The sequence below is a fragment of the Meleagris gallopavo genome, chromosome 7 (genome assembly GCF_000146605.3).
Source record: "Meleagris gallopavo isolate NT-WF06-2002-E0010 breed Aviagen turkey brand Nicholas breeding stock chromosome 7, Turkey_5.1, whole genome shotgun sequence".
NCBI lineage: Eukaryota > Metazoa > Chordata > Aves > Galliformes > Phasianidae > Meleagris > Meleagris gallopavo.
The window spans coordinates 12,509,682-12,525,882 of NC_015017.2; the positions used below are offsets into that span (position 1 = coordinate 12,509,682).

At 38.4% G+C, this 16,201-nt stretch overlaps 1 protein-coding gene across 1 annotated transcript in view; it reads right to left on the reverse strand.

The window, feature by feature from the left end:
- The window catches only part of PARD3B (par-3 family cell polarity regulator beta), a 353,302-nt gene that overhangs the window by 263,517 nt on the left and 73,584 nt on the right, over nt 1–16,201 (reverse strand). The window contains exon 3 of the mRNA XM_031554285.1: nt 3,936–4,107. Within this exon, the coding sequence (XP_031410145.1) occupies nt 3,936–4,107 (172 nt within the window). The remainder of the gene's footprint in view (nt 1–3,935; nt 4,108–16,201) is intronic.

The following is a 16,201-nucleotide window of genomic DNA, read 5'->3' on the forward strand; positions in this document are numbered from 1 at the left end:
AGAGAAAATCACTGTAAAATAACAAGGATCTGTTAGGTGCAAAAGGGCCAGCAGCTTGCTTGCAGGTGCACTGTGAATTTTAAGATGGCCGATAAGGGCCAACAGAACTACAAGTGCTTGAATCTCAGACTGTTCTGTTGATTCTGCTGTGATTGTGTGATTTAACCAAAAAGCCTTACTTATTATAAGGTGAAAATTCTACTACTGAAACCAATTCACATATACTGGCACATCACATGCTAGAAGAGTTACCGTGACAAAGCAGTGCTTTTAAAGGAAACAGAACATTCTGAAGCAATGCTATCTCATGACCTAGGGGAAGCTGGCAGATCAGGCTATTGGTTGCACAAAGCACTGTCTATGGACCAAAGGTCTGTGAAGAGGGATGATGTCACTGGATAATCACTTAGCGATAGCCTGCGGGCAGCTGCTCCAAAGGGCATGGATGCATCAGTTTCATGAGCAAGTAACTGGTGGTAACCATTCACTTGGAAAAGACTTATAAAAAGAACAAGAAAACATTTCTAGTCTGAAATTGGCAAATATCTAGAAAAAAAGATTTGAAAATACTTTGGGAAGATTGTATTACTTCACACTTGACACATTAGTTGCTACCAGGAAGTTGTGTTTTACCACTCTACATTGCTATCTCATTTTTTGTAATTCTAACATGCACATCCTCAGAACCCTCAAACTGTTATCTTAAGGATACCAGGCAGAACCATTTGCACATATGGCCACTATCTCTACTATATGTAACCCCAGCCATCCTGGGATCTCTAAAGATCTTATGTTTCTAGTCCCTACTTGCACAGTCTTTTCAACATCATCTCTGGTCAAATAGAACTGATAGGCTGCAATAGAATCCAAAAACACAGTGCCAACAGAAAATAATGCTAGTTGTTACTCTACCATCTACGTACATACAAGGCTCTCTGAATGTTTCATCATTCTAAATACTTGTTAGTTGATTGGTTATTGCATCAAAGGATATATTCACAATTTGCCAAAAATACATTCTGGTGCTATGAAGATAAATGATCAACAGCAATGATGTAGAAGACATTCATCTAAGTGCCATTTGACTGGAACAGCAAAATCTACCATCTGAGCACCATACATGAAATTTCTTAATTGTTTCTTCAATGACTTCAATATGCTATCTTAAATAAATATTATGGTATCTCAATTTACCCAACTCAAAATAGTTTTGCCTCATTACATGTGTTCAGTCAGAACAAAGGAGGTACAGGAACAACACAGACCAAATATAAAGCATCGCTAGGGATGACATCTAATCCCAGAGAAAACAAAGCTTTGTGGTAGCACTAGAGAAAGGACTAGTTGACAGGCATGGTCTGGATCCAATCAAACTGCTGAAGTCTAGTCCTCAGGGCATGCAGACATTCAGAAGCAACCTTTGGGAGCCTTCATGCTAGGCTAGAAGTGCTTAGATTCAGCTAGCCAGATAACCATCTCTAGCAAAACTTTAAAATCAGTTCTTTCCCTGGGGCGTAGATTGCCCCAGACTTAAGTACATTCAGCATGGAGTAAAGTTATGTGGCTCCAAAGTATTCAGCATACTAAGAAACAACAGAAAAAAACTGCAATAAATTTAAGACAGTGCTTGGGTTTACAGATATTTATGGTTAACTCGCAAATGTTTTTATTAATAGCATTGCAGTTGCTTCTGCATTTTTCTTAACCACCAAAACCCAGAATTTCACCTGTTCCAAAAGGACAGATACAACTACTTTAGAAGCAATCGAAGAGTCAAGTAACTTCCTGAACTATTTTAAGGATGTATGTGCCAAATATTAAGAATTCAATTTGCTAACAAGTAAGAAATGGTTTTGCCCTAACATTTTAACTTACGTGGAAACAACATAAGATAAGGTATCTTTAGTTTTCAAGTCAACTATAGGATTACCTTCATTTTTGCTTATTTTCAAAGTTCTAACTAAGACAAGAGAAAGGAAAGGTACTTAACTACATAATGGAAAAAACTATGATTTCACAGTCAGAACAGTCGCCGAAAAAAATATCAACCACAAAAAATTCTAGAAGTAGCCAATAATAAAATATATATTTTCCCCTTCATCACAATTTCTATCTAGTCAGTAAAGGCTTTAGGACTAGATACAGCACGTAATTAACTGTATCAAACATACAATTTATTTTTAACAAGTTTCAAGGAAGTATCTTAAAGTGCCTTTTCTAAGATCTGTGTTGATTTTCTTTTTTATTTATTTTTTTTTTTTTGAGAACAGCAGCAGTTAGTTTCACATCATTATTATTAGGTATTGTTTCTACATGAAACCATGGATCTGGTTTCATAGCATACTAAACATCAGGAAAAAAAACACAAAAACAAAGTTGTTCCACAATCTGTCAATTGATTTAACAACAAATTCCCTACATTTCATCTCTAAAGGCCATTTGCAAAAACATGCTCTGAAAGGCCAAGCACAAGACAGTTCTTCAAACAGCTCCACTACAGAAAGCAACAACATTTGCTCATGATGTGTATGTTTAATCATGTCCTTGTTCTAGAAGAAAAGCTTTTTAAAATTATTACTATTTCTGTTAGCAAGGGTGAGTCAATTCAATAATTAGGCAACCAGACTACTGCGGTTCATGCATCAGTGAGATTGATGTGACCAAATCCTCCTTTTATTTCTTCTTCATGTATTTCTCAATTTGCCTCCCACAAATACAGGAACATAATTTAAGGCCCAGGAAGTTACACAAGAAAGATAAAGACAAAAATTAAATGCAAAGAACTGTTAGCGATGGAAAGCCGGGAAGAGAAAACAGTTTCAGGCTCCAGACCATCTTTACAAGACTGACAGGTAGAAAATCTATTTTACCTTACAAGTTAAATGAAAATCTGGAAGAGAACCACTGAGACAAAAAACAAGCACCATTTTAATTTCAAATATAAATTAGTATAGCACTGAAAAATAAAGTCAAAACCTAATTGGCTCTGCTTACCGCATGCAGTATTTCATCTCCTCTAAACTCCATAGCACAAGGATTCCATAAATGCTATGAGAACTGAACCATCTGGTAGTTTAACAGTGATCTCAAGAGCACTACCTGTTCCACATAAAATTGCATGAGGCTGAAGTACTCCTCTCTTAAACACTCAATTTGTGCTCAGTTTCCTATACAATTTTTAATGACTTTCTTAAAATACAGTTCAGAGGTACAAGGAGAATGATATCTACTTTCAAAAACATGCTAAAGTGCACTTATGTTATATAAAAATATTCACTAAACATCATGGCATATCTGAGAAATTCCCATGTGTGTCATAAGAGATTTTTCAAAATTCATTAAGGTACAGAAGGAACCAGAATGACCAGTTAAAAATTTGAATCTATACAGTTTCATACAGTTTGGATTTCAATACTTCTACAACAGGCATAAAAATGAGCACAGACTTCCATCATAAGTTATATCGAGCAGCCTCATCCAATGAAGTTTATTAGAATGTTTTACTGTAACTCTTGCTTTAAATCAGCCTTTTTCCTTAAAGTAGTATTACAATAAAGAGACAGCTGAATATTCGACTTCTGAAGTCAAAAGTAGACTCCTCTACAAGAGTAACAGAATTAGAGGTATTATTTCCAACTCGTGCCATCCACTGCAGTCCAGTCTTCTACTTCACATTTCTACAAAACTTCCAACAGTACTTAAGAATACAGCACGAGCTCCACATTGAGCTCTACTGAAATGCAGAGACTGCCCAACTTCTCATTACAATTATCTTCACTAAATCATAAGGCAAACAACACGTTCATCCCAATCCCCCCCTTCAATAAAAAAAACCCTATGTATGTACATAAAATCAAACCACAGAAGAAATACTATATGTTGGTAAAAAACTAGAAATAAAAAAATTGAAAAGTAACCACACAAAATACACATACCAAGTTTCAGGGCAGAAGGAGTCACTTCAATCTCACCCCCAATTGGTTGAAAGGCAGCCAGCTGAGCTGCCACCTCTGCCTCGAACAGGTCCGGGCTACTTCTGTCCATCACATTCCCATTGGTGCCATCAGACTTACGGTGAGGTTCTTGCTCATCATAAACAGCAATCAGCTATGAAAACAAAAGATAAAACACCATTTGCATATTTTAAAGTGCTCCCAAACTTTTTTTTTTTTTAATAAGAAGTGATCAGTTACAAGAGTAGAAAACAATCTTTCTTGGGAAAGCTAGAAATAAGAATAAACATTCAGTAAAGCACATACGTTTGTGCTTAAATACATTCACTTCAATATGACTTCAGTACATGCTTCTGCATTCCTTGGTGATGGCGTGTAGTTCTCAGAGCTAGCATGCTATGAATAGGGAACGCCTCCTGTTGTTCCAAAATATTTACAGCTGAACATGCTTAAACACACAAACCAGCATTTAAATTTTATGGGTAGGAAGGCGATGTACTTCTTTAAAAGTTTAGCGCTGCTGACTGACACACTGGGGTGATGCAACACAGCCATGGAAGTTGTATGAAGCTAGCAGGTAAAGCTTTAGTTTATGAACACATAATAATTTTATTAAAAGGACAAGTTGTAGACACCACAGTGACAGAGTAGAATTCCCTTAATCCCTGAACTTGTACCTCTGTAAGAGCATAATGTAGAGACACATACACATGTATGCACTCATAGATCTATCTTCAACAATTTCTCCCTGTTCTCTCCTGCAAGCTTATCCCATCTACTTATCTACTTTGTTTCCCTTAGTTACTGGTTATCCACAACTTCAGGCCCACAAGAAAGCACGGACAGGCTGCAAATTCTGCTATCCAAACTCACATTAAAGTTGGTATGGAAACAACAACAAAGACCATGAAAATAATTTGTGCGTCAGCTAGCCTGGCCTACAAGGAACTTGGTCCCTACTATGTACATCAGATACGGCTTCATCAATAAATGGCTTGTGTGTGGCCTGGTGTAGGTTGCTGATACAGTTCCAGGGGCTGGATAAAAAGAAAGAATAAATTCTTAATGAATCTAAAGAAACCAGACAACTGTCTGCTCCCAGCCAATGAGATACTCAGCACCCCAGAGCCCTCTCCAGGAGGGGAGATGGTAGCAGCAGTTCAGCTCAAGAACTTGTCCTGGCTGCTACCTTATATTCTCCTCCCACTCCCATGATAAACACTGCCTAAAACCACTAAGTCAGCTTGATCTTTAGACTTCCATCTCTTTCTTTTTCTTTTTTTTCTTTTTTTTCTGAACTCCTTAAGATTAACAAAGTTCTATTTAGCAAATTCTGAGTAAGACCACATCACACAAACCTGATTAGGCAATGTCAAGGCATCTGCAGGAACAATTTAAAGAACTGATTTACTACACTGCCTCAACCCTTTGTGTTATTTTATGGTACGCAGATATGCTCTCTCCATAAAGATATTAGTAGATCAAATCTCCTCTGACACTTCCAAGACATGTGTCAAAAATTATATCCTGTGATAAGCAGTATACTGAAACAAAGAGACAAATATTTAAAGGACCTCATTTCCCTAAGGGAACAAATGAACGTATGAGAGGGAAAAGAAAGGAAAAATAAAAAGAAAACTCCTGAAGTGCTTCTAAGGAAGAAACTGACATTTTCAGGTCTTTCTCTCATTTATAATTTCATTGCTAGAAGTATGTCAACTTGTATTTACGACTAGCACTTCAGAAGTGCAAAAACCCCTTAAATAATCAGGTAGAAAACTGGCTTTTTTTTTTTCTCCCTTCTAATACGCAGTCTTTCTTTTCCACAACCACACAAATGGTTTTTAGATCACATACCCTGTTTTTTATTAATCCAAAACTTACGGGAAACCTTCATCTCAGTACCAAAACCTACACTCTCCAGACTTTATTACTGCACTTTAAAGGAAATTACTGAGGCATTTGCATTGCATTTACCACCAGACATCACTACTCCTTGCAACTACACACAGTCAAAAAGGCTGTTTTGGAGCTAGACACCAAGAGACTACAGAAACTGCTCCAGCTGAGTTCCAACAACAAAAAAATGTTTTTTTTCTGTTTGTTTTTAAAATCACTACCATGTTGTTGTGAAAGTTCTTGAATCATAACAACAACGTGTGCCCATCTCTAAGAGGGTTTTCCTTCTCACTCACTTTTGCCAGGCAAACTGCTTAAGGAAGTGACCATCATCACCAACGAGGAAATTTCAAGGCTGTGTAGATTCACTGCAATGAATGCACTGAAGGCAGTAGGATACAAAATCTACTTGAACATTTGCAAACTAGCTTACGGAGCTCAGATGGGAATAAAGTGCATCCCTCCATTGGATGAACCTGAGCCTCCCCATGGGTACACTGCCCAACATACTAAATGCTGTATTACACTGTGGCACATTACACTCGTTAGCCAAGGATGTTAAAGGTCAAAAGTAGGGACTGAATCAAAACACTTTGACAAGCTGAAGGGAAAAATCAGCAAGAACTGTTAAATGGAAATATGCAAGCACTATCTCAAACTTAAAAGACCCTGAAACACATAGTGGTGAAAAGAGATCCACAAAGTTAAGCCAGGAACACCAGCATCACTTAGAGACATTTTAATTACAGAGCGTGGAAAGGAGATACTGTAAGTAAAATATGAACTAGTAATAAAGATTTAATGTCTTTCCTCACCAACGAAATAAACCACCATTTGTTTTTAAAAATGGTTACTTAAGAGAGAACTACTCAAAAACTGCAGCTTAAAGAGAGCCTTACCAGTAGCAGTCCCAACAGAGTAAATATACTACTGATAAAAGTATTATAAATATCAGCTTGAGCCTGCCACAGGGAACGGAAACTATTGAAGCAACACGTATCAGCTATTCAAAAATAATTGCAGTAATTGATATGTTTCCAGTATAGAAAATCCATGAATAGGAACAGAATGCAAACGTCTCCTAATGAAAAGAACTTCAGGACACGTTAAGAAATCCATCCCAATCCTATCATAGCAATAACATTGTTGCAATAGTAGCTTGTTCTTTACCAGTTCAAAGTCCATTTCAAGACTTGAGTTCCATAGGGCAGCTGATTTTTTTATTTTTTTATTTTTTAACAGATTAAGATATAACTCCAAACATTTGTGAACTGCAGAAGTTGCACAAGTACTCCTTTGAGATTTGGTGCACTTACTGTACTCAAGTGTCTCAACTTTTTAAAGTTTATTTAAGGAACATATGAATATTTGCCGCCAAAGTTATCTATATATTTCTGTATCATGGAACCACAGGATATCCTACACCTTTCAGGGTCACAGAATCACAGAATCAATCTCAGGATGACTTGGGTTGGAAGGGATTTTAAAAATCATCTAGTTCCAACTCCCCTCCAGGGAAAACGACTGTCAATTCCAACCCCTGGCTTCACACAGCACCACCCAAAACCAAGCCTTGTACCTGAGAGCATTGTCCAAATACTTCTTGAACTCTGGCAGCTTAGGGCCATGTCCCTGGGGAGGCCGTGCCTGTTGCTAGACCACCCTCTGGTGCAGAATCTTCTCCTAATCTCCAACCTGAACACAACTCCTTCCTTCCTACTTACAGTGACATAGCCACAACATAAGAAGCAGTAACGAACAGTGCTATTTTAACAGCATTTTCATTAATAATAAGTATGGCAAACTTATCACAAGGCAGCTTACCAAGGTCAAATGCTAGTTTTGAATCGTGTCCTGTGGTATAGGTATTTCAATATTTTATTGATATTCCAATTAGGAAACTTGCAGAAAAAGAGAAGAAAATTGAGTAAAAATCAAGTGGCTCTACTCCCAAACACAGAACAACACACACACATTCAATTAAGGATAACAGTGCTGTACAAAAAGGTGGCTTAATAGCCAAGAGGAAGACGACCTTACTGACTAATGGGTCTGAAGGCAAAGTAGTAGCTTCTTTAATGCCAAAGAATCACTGCCCACTGAGCAACAGAAGGCTCCCCATGAAATCCCCCAAGACAAGAGGCACTCCCAGCCCACTGTCCTGCTGCACCCTGCTCAGCACCACTGTGCTGTGAGACATCATGCACAGCAGCAAGCAGGGGAAGCACCTCCCAAGACACAGCTGCACCATCTTTGTTTCAGTGCTTGCAATTTAAGCTTCATTAAATATAAATTGTGGAGTTCCAGAATTTCGAAGAAAACCATCACCACCTCTGAACGAGTAGCACAACTTCACAGATCTTGCCTTATGGCATTTGGCTGTTAAACCAGTAATAACTGGCTTTCCTTTGCCCTATACACCATTTTAAATACAAGGTTTTGTAATTATCCCTCTTTTTGCATGATGCTTTTGACAATTAGATTACTCTTAATAAGACTAAAAAGTGTGTATTTTACAGCTTTCCTGGGCTGAATTAGAAAACAGACATAACTGTTTCCTTTTTGTACCAAAACACCATGCATGTACACAGCACTCCAAGAAGGAATAAAATAAGTTTGCTTGCAATTAAATTAATCAGCTTTCATTCACAGTTAAGATAAAATCCCTAAGAGAAGTTCCCAGGCACAGGCTAGCATCAGCACATCATTGATATGATTTTCACCAGCTGGAACGATACACTCAAAAGCACTAGGAAGAGCTAATGCTCAGCTTGTACAGAGTGTTTCATTTCAGTTGGATGGAAGGCTTTCTTCTTCATTTTCCCCATATCCAGAACATCTACTTTCTTTATGTTCTTCTCCCTCTATGGGCAATGAAAGCTTGTAAAATTCTGTTTGTTCGTGGTGTCTGTTTCCCTGACGCTTCATTACTTCAATTCTCATTTAAGAGAAAACCCTGTGTATGTGTGTTGGTGCATACATCTATACATACATACACGTACACACATACTTTTCTCAACTATCTATATTTCTGACAGCCTGTACTCCTGTGGGAGTGATTAAAGGGTACCTTTAAAACAATTTTAGAAAATTCATTTTTTTTTTTTTTTTTTTTTCTTCCTTCCAATTAAAGACTTTCCACACAAAGCACTCACATCTTCACAAGAGCTGTTTTGGAAGGGTGGATTAACAGCTCAGCAACTGTTCCACTGAGCTTCATGACATATGGAGAAAAGATGGCTTGAGCTACAGCAAAAACCAAGTTCTCCACAGCATCACATTACCTTGCTCTCTGACCCTTCAATGCGGGCTCTCTAAGATTTAAGCTTTTATTTACCCCCGCAAATGCACAACGGAGGTAGAAAGACACGAGGTGTTTCTGTATGCAACATCTTGATGACAGAATACAGCAAAGTTCAAAATAAAACTAGAAAAGATCAGAGGTGTTTGCACCTGCAAACAACCAGCCACACAGACAGATGGAGACAGACTGCAGCTGACAGCAGCTGAAAACAGCCTCCATATGGCCAACGCAGACATGAAGGGATATCCTTCCTTTTCTTCCCCTCCTCCGCCTCCTTTCTGCCTTCCTTTCAGGAAGGTTATATGTTTGGCCATGCTGGATCTCAGACAGCACCCTGCTGAGCTACCGACAGCAGCTTAACAACCACGGGTGCCGCAGGGAGCGCCTGGTGCTTCGTGCTTACATACAGCATGGGCTCAGTGCAACAGCAGGTCCAACAGGGGTGCTGCAGAACCTTCTCTACAGGCACACGTTACGCCTTCACCTCAACTCTGCAAAGGGACAAAACCACTTTTGATTGAGACAATAAAATACATTAAAGAGTGAATTATGAGCAAAAAAACTTCAGAAAGGTGCTGTGGAAACTTCCTCAGAGCTCCACAAACTCATTAATGTAAAATCAGATTTTATATATCACTTATGAAAAACTTCAGTTCAAATGGTTAAAAGATGAAAGTCCAGTAATAGTATGACATAGATAGAACTAAGGTAATTAGGGTACCTCAAAAATGGATGAAAGCGTTATTTAATTTTTCAATTTAAAACTTACCTGGAGCTCTACCGCCTTCCTTCAATGCTCTTTCAAGGCATTCTTCTGGCATGTACTGATAAGTATATGAAATGGCTTTCCTGTAAAATAGCTTGCCTTGGAATTACTCTAACTTAAAGGCTGTCAAAGAAAAATACCCATGTACACACCATATGGCAGCCTTCCTTCACACCTACATACGAAAACAAATTAAAGATACATCACATGAAAGCTATGGTGATTAGCCCATCTTGTTTACCTACATGCCAAAACTATATACACCAAAGTGTCTTCCCAAAGACCAGCCAACACTTTTCTTACTCTTACTGTTCAGATATCCTCCAGTATCAAAGCTTCTAGTCTGATTTGTTAATAGAAACTATGTTGAACACTCATCTTGCTACTGAATTTGGGATATGCTGCCCAATTTTAATGATTCCAAGTTTCCAGGTTTCTAACAGCTTCTTAACACCCTCTTGTAATTTCTCATTTACTTTTATTACTATTTATTGTTATTTTGGGAAGGTCCTAAACTACTCTGCAAAGGTTAAAAAGCCTCTTAAGATATCATGTTTGAGAAAATCCTTTTGTCCATGCTTCTCAAAGTCTAGCTGTTGTGGTTTTTTGTGTGATATCCTCACCTTCTGTTATTTCTCTGCAGCTGATTTCATGTTGGGATTTTTTTTTCCTTTTTTTGTTTGTTTGTTTGCTAAAGGTCACAGCAAAAAAATCTACCTCATTGATGAGACCCTACCCACTTTCTCCTTCCTGTCCAACTTGCTCCTTTGCAGCCCCACGTGATGGTACTTCAAACAATGCAGCTGATTGGGTACTTAACATTGATATTTGTGGCAAAGTTTGATGAGCCCTTCAAGCATGACCGAGATGTAATTTTTTAAGCCACTTAGTAGCTACTTGAGAGCTGTTATGGAGATCCATAGTAACAATACAGACATTCCTTGAGGGCTGACTCTGGGTAGCTTCCCTGGCAGATATAAATGCTAGTGCTAAAATGTCAAGGATTTATAATTATGATGGCGGATGCATAAAACACATAAAACAAGCCTTATTAGAGTTGATTGAAGTAAATATACCAAAGGACATTTCTCCTTTCTTCTGTAAAAGATTCATGTTCGGTGCTATTTGTAGCTTGTCATAGTCATTATGTTTTCATGTGAAATAGCTTCTGAGTTTTTCTAGATAACAAATGCCCTTTGTTTTCAGTCCTATATCAAAGGAAAAACAAATGGAAGGAGGAGGGCAAAGAACAGGATTGATTAGGTCCTTCCTAATTACACTGAAACTGACTACTTTCACCTACAATGACTTTGCAGAGGACAAGCTAATTTTTGAGATTCCATTTAAAACTGAGCTGGTAGAAGATATCAGTGTAGAACCAATATCAAAGACTGTGTTACTTACATAGATGTACAATGCACTAAAGGTAACCCGCCTTTGAAAAGCTGAAACAGTGTCCTGACACCTGAAGCAAGACAATCTTGTCTGTAGGAATGGGAAATAACAATTGCTATATTGTGGCTACATGTTGATAAACGTTCACTTTTGTAACATAGTATCTTTCCTTAAAATACTACTTTGACTGGGATGAACTGAATTCCATACACAAACCTCCTGTGGACCACACCACAAAAAAAGGCAGTGCCATCACAAATCCAATCCTTGATAGAACTAGCAGCTTTGTTGAACAGAAAGCCCGAAGTAATGACTACTATTTGGAATCATGAGTGGACAACTAAGGCCACAGTGTAGAACGCCAAAGGAAGAGATTTTCTATTGTGACTCAAGGTGTTCCTAAAGCCTGCTCCTGTCTCAGCAGGCACCTGCTCTGCCAGAAGCATCCAGCAGACTTCTCCAGCCAACACCTCCCTGCCTTACACCCCCCTTCCAAATGCATTTGAAGTCATGGAAAAGCTGCTGGGTTGTAAAAATCCAGCCTGTTGGGCAGTCCTGATTTAAGGCACACAGGAAAGTGTAGTGGAATGAGCCTTCAACCAAAAGCAGGCACAAGCGAGGGAAGAAACAGCAGCTCTCAGACTTGAACTCCTCTCTGCTAGGGATTTGTAGCAAGGTTTCTGAGGAACCCAAAGTGGGAACAAACGAGCCTTAATCCAGCCACAAACGAACCACCAGCTACCATACACCACATGTGTGGTGGTAGCAGACAGTCACTCTCACCAGCATCCACTCTACCCATTCTTCTTCCTAGGAGTTTCATTCCCACTCCACCCACGCCCTGTGCACACTTTTCAGACCATTCACATATAAATCTTCGTGGACTGTTAACTCTCAACAAATACCTATTAACTGTCTTCACTCTGAAGCTAGCTGTGGTCTTAGGGACTGAACAGAGCAGAGGAGCTGCTTCCCTTGACTTGATGGCTACAGCCCTGCCCACCAGCCAAAGGCGCACTGAGCCTTCCCAGCCACAGCGGCACACTGCTGACTTTTCCACCTGGGCCAACAGGTGCTGGCCCCTCTGCAAACTGCAGATACAATTAGTGCCATTCAACACATCCAAGTAAATTCCGTAAAGCCAATTAGATTCAGGGTGTTGAATGAATAGAAGTTAAAAAGTCAGACCAACTTGGAAGCCACTCTTCCTCCATCTCCCACCGATTTGACAGTATGCATCATACAAAAACCAGTTTTTTGCTTCAGCCATAATTAGTCAGTGACAGCATATGAATTAGCTGACCATTTGTTTTTAAGTAGCTTTGATTTTTTCAGAGGACATTATGGGATGGGAGAATGGAACTTCAGGAGTGAAAAAAAGCACAAAATACTTGAATTGTGAAACCCATCAGAAAGTGCAAAACCATCTGCACAGCACAACACACAGCAACTTTCATTAGTACAGACAGGCTTGATAAATCTTGGGATGTTGCCACACGTCATACAGTTCTCACACTGTGTTTGTCTGTGCAGAAAAACATTTTAGTATTTACAACTGCCAAGAGTCCTATTCTTACTGATGTCTAGTTTAGTTAGACTGCATTATTTGTCCTGCCTCTGACAGTTTGTGTCTCAGGCTCCAGAAAGGCAAAAGCAAGCTTACAGAACTGGTTGTCACCTCAATGAGAAAAGGTCTGTCTGTAACAATAAACTCATGCTATCAGTCTCTACACTAGTTTGTTATTAATTCTGTCAATAAACAGCGTTCCCAGGAGGTTTCTAGTGCATTATAGTAGGGGAAAAAAAAAAAAGGAAAAAAAAGAAAGAAAAAAAACAAAACAAAACAAAAAAACCCCCACAACCTACTGCCTTTTGTGCAATGGCCTCATTTTCCTAAGTCAGAGCCCTACAAGCCTCAGCAGCAGCCATGTATTGCAGCTGATCTTGGCCTAAAGCAACTATATTCATACAGCAAGCTCATAAATGTTACGCCACTTATGTATAACATCTGAGAAAAGGGAGGGGGGTGGAATGGAAGGGGAAGAGGATAATAGTTTGATGGGAACATCATGGAAATCCTTGGAATTCACTTAGCAGTTGACTAGATAACACACTTTGTGATACCATATTTATTAATAAATCCAATAAAGTCAATCATTATCACTCAGAACTCTGTTTTCTAATATCTATATTTTAAAAGGCAAACCAGTTTAAGAAGTTTACAACTGAAGAACATCACCACTATGAAGTGATGCTCTCTCAGAAGATCAATACACTGCAAAGTAGCAAAACATTCAGAAACTTTAAAACAAGTGTGGTGGTTCCAAACATTGCAGTTCCAGAAATACATGTTCTCAAACGAACCATTGGAACAGAAGGACTGGAAAAAAAATATTTTGATATTTGACAACTTAAAGCACCATTACTGTGAAAACAATGAAACTAAAAGTAAAATTTCTAAAGATAGTCACAGCTCTGGCAACAACAAAAAACCCTTCAGTGACAATTATTCATTTCGGCAATCAGTTCATAACAGACATCCTACTGCTGCTTTCCTCATTATACTCCGTAAAAGAATGATCTACATGTTATAAATTTCTGTCATTTTTTAGCCTAGAATTAGCTGCCCACAGCATAATTTCAGAGTTCAGTTTCTTAGTTTATTTGTAAACAAATTAAATGCTGACATCATGTTCAAGATACACAGCAAAAATTAACGTATTATTCTAAGATTTTCCAACTGAGAAACCAGCGAACAACTGTCAAGAAAACTTTATTTGCAAATTCAATAACAGCTGTGTATGTATACCTGTACGTTCTTTATCCCTCAGACAGAAATGTGCTTGCAAACAATAGCCTCAAAGACAGACCCCTTCTACCATCCACACATTGGTACTTGCTATTCAAGTATGAACACATCCTATTTGAATACAATACACAAGAAAAAAGAATCGCTATTTAAACATGTTATAGCATTAGAAATGCTCTTTTCCTTCCAGAGCAGTACAGGATCCGAAATATAAAACTAAAGCACTCTTTCCATAAATGATACTATAATTGCTCATTAAATGGATTTTGACATGTTCTTCATTTCCAGGGCTGAATTCAATGCCTTATGAAATACCTTTGAACATTTACTTGATGAAGAATTTTGTAAGTTTAACTGACTACAAGTCTGACCTCTGAACAATGCATAAGATTATCTTAGTTTCCTTAAGAAATACCATCTCCTGTAAAAAGCACCTAAAACTCAACTCTTCTGCTGTATTGAATATAGTGTACAGTACTACGCATGGTTTCTTACCTACATTAATTTAGCAAACTATTAGATAATTAAAGAAACACTAAATATACTTAACTAGGAAGTTGAATTCAATCAACAGATTTATATAATACTTCGATTAAATAACCAAATGTTGTTTAAACATGGTCTGAAGCTTTCTGTTTCAACATCTTCATGCTTAGGGCATGGTCGAATATTGATTGCAGCAGTCTGAATACTCTGCAAAACAGTGATATGTCTTGGGAATAAATGACTTCAAACTATTCAAACCATTACTCAGAAATTTCAAATGTGATTTTTGAGAGAGAGGCTTGCTCATTCATTCTCCACTCTTCATTACAAATGATAAAGGAAACTATTCATAAAGCAAAACATTTCTATAACAAAAAATTCAATGATAGATGAAGCTTCACTTTCAAAAATAAGCTAAACTACCCAATAAACAGGGCAATGAGAGAAGAGTAAAATCCCTTCAGCTAACAGAATATTCTCAGTTTCAGCCATCAAGAATTTATGAACACCCTGAATATCACGAGAAGTGATTAGAACTGGAGCCACAAAACCAGTTCAGTATTTCAGCCTTCTCTGAACAAACAAGCCTGTAAAGACCCTGTAAAAGGGAGTTTATGTTTCCTAGCTTTACTGCTAGCTCTTGAGTGAACTCACAGCAGAATCATATTTGCTACTCACTACCACATTGCCTGCTTACCCTGATGTTATTTTAATGATTTGAAAAACAAACACTGAGGTTCGTAGAAAATGCTAATGGAATTGACCACTCAGTTCACTGTCTAATTTTATGGAAGAATTTTGAACACCGTTTCTCCTCCTCTAGAAAAAACAGAAGCATCCTATTAAGAGAAGAACATCCCCGTTCCTCTAAAGCAGTCCCTCTATGGGTAGCTGGGCTCCCAAACTCCGCAGCAAGCCCCATCTCTGTAATGACACATTGCTCTTCAAGGCTTACTGGGCTTTCCAAAACCCACAGGGGGAAAAAAAAAAAAAAAAAAAAAGGGGAAAAGTCCTCAAAGAGAAGTTCCAGACAAGATAACACACACATTCATGCTGCCTTGAATCTTTATCCTTCAGTCAAATTATTTTCTTTTCAAGAGACCATGAGTGTTTTTTCACACTTAACTGCAAAGCAAGTCTCATGGGTTCCTACCCAGTGTAAGTTAAATAGATTTATATTAGTAATTCAACAGGCACACACATTGCAGAATCTAACACTGGAGTTCAGGAAGGTTTCCAGAATAACTTCACTTCTAATTTAAAGGTCTGGATGCCCAAGATACTAGAAAATACACACACACAGAGCAGCGATGAATGGGAGCCACAGCTAGCAAACCCCAGCGTGTTCACTCTCCATTTTGACACAAATTGAAATGAGAGAGGTTTAAGAGGCAAAATAATGCTCCTCCTTCCTTCCTTCTCTCCCATTTTATCTGCTGCCTGAAAGCTAAAGCAGGGTGCCCATGGTGCACACAGCCCCCAGGCTCCAGGGTGTTCAGGAGCTGGGTTCCACAGGGGTTCCCTGCACAGCGATCTGGGGCTTTGGAGCAGGGGAACAGAAAATAACAGAAATTTGTCTCTTTAGATAC